The 10,316-nt window shown below is 41.9% G+C and overlaps 1 protein-coding gene across 1 annotated transcript; it reads left to right on the top strand.

Moving 5' to 3' along the window:
• Positions 1 to 7,080: 7,080 nt before the first annotated feature.
• LOC149408795 (uncharacterized) lies at positions 7,081 to 8,073 on the top strand. Its single transcript, XM_089650444.1, has one exon. The coding sequence runs from the start codon at positions 7,081 to 7,083 to the stop codon at positions 8,071 to 8,073; it is 993 nt and encodes a 330-aa protein (XP_089506570.1).
• The last annotated feature ends 2,243 nt before the right edge of the window (positions 8,074 to 10,316 follow it).

Here is a 10,316-nt window from a genome sequence, read left to right as displayed (position 1 = left end):
GTATTTTAAATATGTTCAAATACAGTAGTGAATGGTGGAAGAAGTCGGAGGGCGCCCCAGAAAGATATTAGCAATAGCGAAGTATTGAGGGGGATCCACTAGCCGTTCAGTATTTTAAATATGTTCAAATACAGTAGTGAATGGTGGAAGAAGTCGGAGGCGCCCCAGAAAGATATTAGCAATAGCGAAGTATTGAGGGGGATCCACTAGCCGTTCAGTATTTTAAATATGTTCAAATACAGTAGTGAATGGTGGAACAAGTCGGAGGCGCCCCAGAAAGATATTAGCAATAGCGAAGTATTGAGGGGGATCCACTAGCCGTTCAGTATTTTAAATATGTTCAAATACAGTAGTGAATGGTGGAACAAGTCGGAGGCGCCCCAGAAAGATATTAGCAATAGCGAAGTATTGAGGGGGATCCACTAGCCGTTCAGTATTTTAAATATGTTCAAATACAGTAGTGAATGGTGGAAGAAGTCGGAGGCGCCCCAGAAAGATATTAGCAATAGCGAAGTATTGAGGGGGATCCACTAGCCGTTCAGTATTTTAAATATGTTCAAATACAGTAGTGAATGGTGGAAGAAGTCGGAGGCGCCCCAGAAAGATATTAGCAATAGCGAAGTATTGAGGGGGATCCACTAGCCGTTCAGTATTTTAAATATGTTCAAATACAGTAGTGAATGGTGGAACAAGTCGGAGGCGCCCCAGAAAGATATTAGCAATAGCGAAGTATTGAGGGGGATCCACTAGCCGTTCAGTATTTTAAATATGTTCAAATACAGTAGTGAATGGTGGAAGAAGTCGGAGGCGCCCCAGAAAGATATTAGCAATAGCGAAGTATTGAGGGGGATCCACTAGCCGTTCAGTATTTTAAATATGTTCAAATACAGTAGTGAATGGTGGAACAAGTCGGAGGCGCCCCAGAAAGATATTAGCAATAGCGAAGTATTGAGGAGGATCCACTAGCCGTTCAGTATTTTAAATATGTTCAAATACAGTAGTGAATGGTGGAACAAGTCGGAGGCGCCCCAGAAAGATATTAGCAATAGCGAAGTATTGAGGGGGATCCACTAGCCGTTCAGTATTTTAAATATGTTCAAATACAGTAGTGAATGGTGGAACAAGTCGGAGGCGCCCCAGAAAGATATTAGCAATAGCGAAGTATTGAGGGGGATCCACTAGCCGTTCAGTATTTTAAATATGTTCAAATACAGTAGTGAATGGTGGAACAAGTCGGAGGCGCCCCAGAAAGATATTAGCAATAGCGAAGTATTGAGGGGGATCCACTAGCCGTTCAGTATTTTAAATATGTTCAAATACAGTAGTGAATGGTGGAACAAGTCGGAGGCGCCCCAGAAAGATATTAGCAATAGCGAAGTATTGAGGGGGATCCACTAGCCGTTCAGTATTTTAAATATGTTCAAATACAGTAGTGAATGGTGGAACAAGTCGGAGGCGCCCCAGAAAGATATTAGCAATAGCGAAGTATTGAGGGGGATCCACTAGCCGTTCAGTATTTTAAATATGTTCAAATACAGTAGTGAATGGTGGAAGAAGTCGGAGGCGCCCCAGAAAGATATTAGCAATAGCGAAGTATTGAGGGGGATCCACTAGCCGTTCAGTATTTTAAATATGTTCAAATACAGTAGTGAATGGTGGAACAAGTCGGAGGCGCCCCAGAAAGATATTAGCAATAGCGAAGTATTGAGGGGGATCCACTAGCCGTTCAGTATTTTAAATATGTTCAAATACAGTAGTGAATGGTGGAACAAGTCGGAGGCGCCCCAGAAAGATATTAGCAATAGCGAAGTATTGAGGGGGATCCACTAGCCGTTCAGTATTTTAAATATGTTCAAATACAGTAGTGAATGGTGGAACAAGTCGGAGGCGCCCCAGAAAGATATTAGCAATAGCGAAGTATTGAGGGGGATCCACTAGCCGTTCAGTATTTTAAATATGTTCAAATACAGTAGTGAATGGTGGAAGAAGTCGGAGGCGCCCCAGAAAGATATTAGCAATAGCGAAGTATTGAGGGGGATCCACTAGCCGTTCAGTATTTTAAATATGTTCAAATACAGTAGTGAATGGTGGAACAAGTCGGAGGCGCCCCAGAAAGATATTAGCAATAGCGAAGTATTGAGGAGGATCCACTAGCCGTTCAGTATTTTAAATATGTTCAAATACAGTAGTGAATGGTGGAACAAGTCGGAGGCGCCCCAGAAAGATATTAGCAATAGCGAAGTATTGAGGGGGATCCACTAGCCGTTCAGTATTTTAAATATGTTCAAATACAGTAGTGAATGGTGGAACAAGTCGGAGGCGCCCCAGAAAGATATTAGCAATAGCGAAGTATTGAGGGGGATCCACTAGCCGTTCAGTATTTTAAATATGTTCAAATACAGTAGTGAATGGTGGAAGAAGTCGGAGGCGCCCCAGAAAGATATTAGCAATAGCGAAGTATTGAGGGGGATCCACTAGCCGTTCAGTATTTTAAATATGTTCAAATACAGTAGTGAATGGTGGAACAAGTCGGAGGCGCCCCAGAAAGATATTAGCAATAGCGAAGTATTGAGGGGGATCCACTAGCCGTTCAGTATTTTAAATATGTTCAAATACAGTAGTGAATGGTGGAAGAAGTCGGAGGCGCCCCAGAAAGATATTAGCAATAGCGAAGTATTGAGGGGGATCCACTAGCCGTTCAGTATTTTAAATATGTTCAAATACAGTAGTGAATGGTGGAAGAAGTCGGAGGCGCCCCAGAAAGATATTAGCAATAGCGAAGTATTGAGGGGGATCCACTAGCCGTTCAGTATTTTAAATATGTTCAAATACAGTAGTGAATGGTGGAACAAGTCGGAGGCGCCCCAGAAAGATATTAGCAATAGCGAAGTATTGAGGAGGATCCACTAGCCGTTCAGTATTTTAAATATGTTCAAATACAGTAGTGAATGGTGGAACAAGTCGGAGGCGCCCCAGAAAGATATTAGCAATAGCGAAGTATTGAGGGGGATCCACTAGCCGTTCAGTATTTTAAATATGTTCAAATACAGTAGTGAATGGTGGAACAAGTCGGAGGCGCCCCAGAAAGATATTAGCAATAGCGAAGTATTGAGGGGGATCCACTAGCCGTTCAGTATTTTAAATATGTTCAAATACAGTAGTGAATGGTGGAACAAGTCGGAGGCGCCCCAGAAAGATATTAGCAATAGCGAAGTATTGAGGGGGATCCACTAGCCGTTCAGTATTTTAAATATGTTCAAATACAGTAGTGAATGGTGGAACAAGTCGGAGGCGCCCCAGAAAGATATTAGCAATAGCGAAGTATTGAGGGGGATCCACTAGCCGTTCAGTATTTTAAATATGTTCAAATACAGTAGTGAATGGTGGAAGAAGTCGGAGGCGCCCCAGAAAGATATTAGCAATAGCGAAGTATTGAGGGGGATCCACTAGCCGTTCAGTATTTTAAATATGTTCAAATACAGTAGTGAATGGTGGAACAAGTCGGAGGCGCCCCAGAAAGATATTAGCAATAGCGAAGTATTGAGGGGGATCCACTAGCCGTTCAGTATTTTAAATATGTTCAAATACAGTAGTGAATGGTGGAAGAAGTCGGAGGCGCCCCAGAAAGATATTAGCAATAGCGAAGTATTGAGGGGGATCCACTAGCCGTTCAGTATTTTAAATATGTTCAAATACAGTAGTGAATGGTGGAACAAGTCGGAGGCGCCCCAGAAAGATATTAGCAATAGCGAAGTATTGAGGGGGATCCACTAGCCGTTCAGTATTTTAAATATGTTCAAATACAGTAGTGAATGGTGGAACAAGTCGGAGGCGCCCCAGAAAGATATTAGCAATAGCGAAGTATTGAGGGGGATCCACTAGCCGTTCAGTATTTTAAATATGTTCAAATACAGTAGTGAATGGTGGAACAAGTCGGAGGCGCCCCAGAAAGATATTAGCAATAGCGAAGTATTGAGGGGGATCCACTAGCCGTTCAGTATTTTAAATATGTTCAAATACAGTAGTGAATGGTGGAACAAGTCGGAGGCGCCCCAGAAAGATATTAGCAATAGCGAAGTATTGAGGGGGATCCACTAGCCGTTCAGTATTTTAAATATGTTCAAATACAGTAGTGAATGGTGGAAGAAGTCGGAGGCGCCCCAGAAAGATATTAGCAATAGCGAAGTATTGAGGGGGATCCACTAGCCGTTCAGTATTTTAAATATGTTCAAATACAGTAGTGAATGGTGGAACAAGTCGGAGGCGCCCCAGAAAGATATTAGCAATAGCGAAGTATTGAGGGGGATCCACTAGCCGTTCAGTATTTTAAATATGTTCAAATACAGTAGTGAATGGTGGAAGAAGTCGGAGGCGCCCCAGAAAGATATTAGCAATAGCGAAGTATTGAGGGGGATCCACTAGCCGTTCAGTATTTTAAATATGTTCAAATACAGTAGTGAATGGTGGAACAAGTCGGAGGCGCCCCAGAAAGATATTAGCAATAGCGAAGTATTGAGGGGGATCCACTAGCCGTTCAGTATTTTAAATATGTTCAAATACAGTAGTGAATGGTGGAAGAAGTCGGAGGCGCCCCAGAAAGATATTAGCAATAGCGAAGTATTGAGGGGGATCCACTAGCCGTTCAGTATTTTAAATATGTTCAAATACAGTAGTGAATGGTGGAACAAGTCGGAGGCGCCCCAGAAAGATATTAGCAATAGCGAAGTATTGAGGGGGATCCACTAGCCGTTCAGTATTTTAAATATGTTCAAATACAGCAGTGAATGGTGGAAGAAGTCGGAGGCGCCCCAGAAAGATATTAGCAATAGCGAAGTATTGAGGGGGATCCACTAGCCGTTCAGTATTTTAAATATGTTCAAATACAGTAGTGAATGGTGGAAGAAGTCGGAGGCGCCCCAGAAAGATATTAGCAATAGCGAAGTATTGAGGGGGATCCACTAGCCGTTCAGTATTTTAAATATGTTCAAATACAGTAGTGAATGGTGGAACAAGTCGGAGGCGCCCCAGAAAGATATTAGCAATAGCGAAGTATTGAGGGGGATCCACTAGCCGTTCAGTATTTTAAATATGTTCAAATACAGTAGTGAATGGTGGAACAAGTCGGAGGCGCCCCAGAAAGATATTAGCAATAGCGAAGTATTGAGGGGGATCCACTAGCCGTTCAGTATTTTAAATATGTTCAAATACAGTAGTGAATGGTGGAACAAGTCGGAGGCGCCCCAGAAAGATATTAGCAATAGCGAAGTATTGAGGGGGATCCACTAGCCGTTCAGTATTTTAAATATGTTCAAATACAGTAGTGAATGGTGGAACAAGTCGGAGGCGCCCCAGAAAGATATTAGCAATAGCGAAGTATTGAGGGGGATCCACTAGCCGTTCAGTATTTTAAATATGTTCAAATACAGTAGTGAATGGTGGAACAAGTCGGAGGCGCCCCAGAAAGATATTAGCAATAGCGAAGTATTGAGGGGGATCCACTAGCCGTTCAGTATTTTAAATATGTTCAAAAATAAGTCCCAAGCGACACTGAAATTGTCATTAATTTTAGGAATATTTCCGAGATATTTTAAATTTAGTACAGAGTTTGTAAACTAGATGAAATTATCAGTTATTGAAGTTAAACTTCTTTACGCGCATTATGCATTTTCCAGGACCGGAGTAAAAGCGACTCATGACCGTCACGAAAAACCGTGATCATTTCGCTATAGGAGCCTAGCTAATATTATATAACACCGCAATTATTATTGTTTTTTTGAGTGCCACCTTGCCTATGGCAACACTTGCCTGCGCAGCAAGATGCGCGGACGGTCGAACCGACCTCGCGCGTGGAACGAATTTTGTCGCCATTCTGCCTCGAGCGCTTCTCCCATCAGCAAGCTATTAATTGTAAATTACGCAAATAATGGTCGCGAACTGAATCTTTGTATTATCTCAACTTTAATAAAATATAACTCTAACAATCAATCAGTGTTATAATTCTCAAGCTAAATTCCGCGACTGTTCATTTAGAGAAACTAGAATATCTCCGAGAAAGGTAAGCGTAGATATTCTAGCAAGTTCTAAAACTGGTGACCCCGACTTCGAACTAGTTTGCTGGTGGGAGGGAGTAACGTGCCGAGTCAGAATCCTGGACAGCAAGTAAGTAAATTCTATTGTTTCATAGCTTAACTTAAAGTAAATTCACCGTAGAGATAAATGTTCCAGTAATTTTTAATAAATACATGACAGTGTTATTCCGATAGCATTGTTACCCGTTTATGTCAAACACGTGTTTTACAATCGTGTTAAACGTGTTTTTACATCATCTGTTTTACATTATCTATTGAAACATCACCATCCCACTAATGTTTTAGTAACATAATCATTTTTCCAGAATAATAAGTGCGTTTTACATTATTATCTCGCTAAATGTTTTATTAAAATACATTGTTCTTTCTTGAATAAAAAGTGCGTTTTAACCTCTATTTCAGTGAGAACGGATTGTCACAACGACGACTGTAGGTGATCATCACCAGGGAACGTGAATCCTGAACCCGTCATCAGGGTACATCAGGGAGACCAGCATCCAGAATTCATCTGAGAATCGTCGCCGGATAAAATTGGTTCGAGATATTTTTAACGACAATGATGCTATATATTTTTTTCTTGAGGTCAGAACAATACAATAATGTTACAAATCGCACATGTTCTGAAATATTTTAACAATTTTTAAAAGTTTCTCTCTTATTATCTAAAACTATTTAATAACATCTAAAACGAGTTTATCTATACAACAAAATTTTAACAATAATTGTTATTAATTATTAATTATTGTAACAATTTTAACGATTTTCATAATTTCTAAACAATTATCAAATCAACTAATAAATAGTGGAGGTACATAATTCCCACTTATTTTTATCTGAATTATTTTTGAAAAATTTTGAAAGGCATTAGTGTGGATTTTTATAATTAATTTTAAAAATTGAGAAATTCAATTTTAACTTTTATCACAAAGGAGTTTATTTCACTGTCGGGTATTCCATATTTTTGTCTCGCCTGAATTGTCTGCATTTATAAATGACATCTACCGGAGAGACACCCTCCATTGAACCAAGCGACGTTAATAAGAAGTCAGAAGAAATATCGCGCAAGGGAAATCCAACACCAAACATGGAATCAAACAACGAGAGCTGTTCTTCGGAAACATCCATCCATCACGTTTCTGTGAGATTACCAGCCTGTTGGAGAAATAATATTGCGTTATGGTTCGCTCAAGCGGAGACCCAGTTTACTAACTCCCGCATCAAGGAAGATTTTACTAAATACAACATCATAGTCGCCGCCTTGGACGCTGAAACATTACAATGCGTTAGCGACATAGTGATTAACCCGCCAGTGAAGGACAAATATTGCCTACTCAAGACATCGCTGATAGACAGACTTCAAGACTCCGAAGAGAAGCGTCTAACACGATTATTAACGGGATTACAATTAGAAGACCGCAAACCAACAGGACTTCTACGACACATGCTCGAGTTAGCTGGACCAACACTAGAGGAGAGCGCTATCGTAAAAACATTATGGCTCCAAAGTCTTCCGCAGCAAGTACAAGCTATACTTTCAGCACTTCCGGACAATAACCTAAACCAACTAGCACTAGCTGCCGATAAGATAGTTGATGTGTATCAGACAACCGAATGTGGCGCAGTTGACCACGACACCAAACCCGGAACTTCAAGATCCGAACATAATGATACATCATTGCAAGACATTAAAGAGCAGGTCGCAGCCCTTACCCGAGAGATAAAGCTTTTGAAGATGTCGCAGGTCCATAATCGTGACCGCCCATCTACCTATAGCGAGCACAGAAGCCAGAGCCCACGACGACAGAGTAATCATCAGAATCCCGCCAGAAGACCACGTTCCAGGTCCAGCGGTAGATCACCCAACAGAGCACCGAATGGGTACTGCAGATTACATGCCAAGTTTGGTGAAAATGCCTACCGATGCCAACAACCGTGCACCTTCCGCTCGAAGAGGTCGGGAAACGACGGAGGAATTCCACAGTAGAGACATGCGAAATTCCTACCCAAACTCGTCGTCTCTTCCTTTATGACCAAGAAACAAGCCAGAAGTTTTTAGTCGACACAGGTCCAGATATTTCTGTGATCCCAAAGACTTCAAAAATAGCGAAGAATTATATAACTTCCGACAAATGCCCCACAACTTTATACGGAGCTAATGGGAATTCCATCCGAACCTACGGCACAAGGACGATTGAACTTAAGTTCGGCCTACGGAGAACAATGAAATGGCGTTTCATAGTGGCTGACGTGAATAGAGCCATACTTGGTGCTGATTTTCTCCATCATTTTAACTTGTCAGTCAACCTAAAAAAGGGTACACTTACAGACCAGTCTACAGGCTTACGGATTCGAGGCGCAACATCCAATGGACCCTCATCCGGTATCTATAGTATTTCCTCATCACAAAAATACAGAGAGATTTTAAGTAAATATCCAAGCCTGACGCGACCGAATATGCAAGCTCTAAATATCAAGAAACATACAGTGACGCACTGCATAGAGACCAAGGGTCCACCTGTAACCGAACGAGCTCGCAGACTCGCACCAAAACTGTTAGAAGCAGCCAAAAAAGAGTTTAATTACCTTATGGAGCAAGGCATTTGCAGGCCGTCCAAGAGTAACTGGGCGAGCCCTTTGCACATGGTGAAGAAGCCTAATGGGGAATGGCGACCGTGCGGAGATTATCGTCGTCTCAACGCCAAAACGACTCCCGACAAATACAGCATTCCACAGCTCCAGGACTTCTCCCATAAACTAACAAAAGCAACAATCTTCACAACAATAGATATGCTGAGGGCATACCACCAGATCCCTGTGGAACCAGAAGATATACCCAAAACTGCTATTATAACACCATTTGGCCTTTTTGAATTTACGACTATGCAATTTGGATTATGCAACGCTGCCCAAAGCTTCCAACGTTTCATGCATGCCGTAACCAGAGATCTGGATTTTTGCTTTGCTTATCTTGATGATATCCTTATAGCCTCCAGCAATGAAGAGGAGCATAAAAAGCATTTGGATATTCTATTTAAAAGATTAGCAGATAATGGATTAGTAATTAACATTAACAAATGTCAATTCGGACTCCCTACAATTAATTTTCTAGGTCATACTATTTCACCGGAAGGGATGACTCCAATTAAAGAGAAAGTGAAAACTATTATTGATTTTCCTCTCCCCAAAACAGCCAAAGGATTGAGACGTTTTTTGGGAATGCTCAATTATTATAGGAGATTTTTACCCAACACCATCAGCGCCCAAACAACACTTTTTGATTGCATTTCTGGATATAAAAAGAATGACAAACGTATCCTTACTTGGACCCCGGAATTAACGGAGGATTTTAACCAATGCAAGCGACATCTCGCTTCTGCCGCATTGTTAGCGCACCCAGACCCAAACGCTGAATTAGCAGTTATGGTGGACGCATCCGACCTGGCTATGGGAGCTTCATTACAACAAAATAAAGGTACAGCTTGGCAACCTTTAGGATTTTTTTCAAGAAAATTTACCCCGGCACAACGTAAATACAGTACGTTTGACCGTGAATTAACCAGTGTTTAGATAGGAATAAGACTGAGGGCAATTAGCCCGACGGCTGGGATGAAGCAGGACGGCAAACAAGCCGAATACTTCTTCGGACAGCTGTTTAAAGTGACGTACCCCACAAGGGAGGAATGGGACACGGTCCCAGGTCCAAACTCCAAACAGGAACTAATCTGGTTCACAGACGGGTCCAAGATGGAGGAAGGAACAGGGGCCGGGGTCTGTCTACAGGGATCTAAGAGGGAACTCAGTATACCTCTAGGAATGCACTGCACTGTGTTTCAAGCTGAGATGAAAGCCATCTTAGTCTGCGCACAGGAGAATATGAGTATCGGGTACAGAAATAAGAACATAAACATATGTTCTGATAGCCAGGCGGCCTTAATGGCACTGGAAAGTAACCGATGCGACTCCAGACTGGTGATGGAATGCAGGACTATCCTAATAGAACTGGCGACCATCAATAAAGTAACCCTGCTCTGGGTACCAGGACATAAAGGTATTGAGGGCAACGAGCGGGCTGACGAACTAGCAAGGAAAGGGGCGAAAGCACCACTTGTGGGATCTGAGCCGGCCGTAGGAGTAGCAGCTTGCCACACCAAACTACATATCAAGAGGTGGGTCAAATCCCAACACTGGAAGGAATGGAAGAAGGCACCCGGAATGAGGCAATCTAAA

The sequence above is a fragment of the Hesperophylax consimilis genome, unplaced genomic scaffold, assembly GCF_061612785.1.
Source record: "Hesperophylax consimilis isolate HC1 unplaced genomic scaffold, BYU_Hcon_1.0 scaffold_66, whole genome shotgun sequence".
In the NCBI taxonomy this organism is placed as follows: Eukaryota; Metazoa; Arthropoda; class Insecta; order Trichoptera; family Limnephilidae; genus Hesperophylax; species Hesperophylax consimilis.
This window is presented reverse-complemented; position numbering and strand designations above follow the sequence as displayed.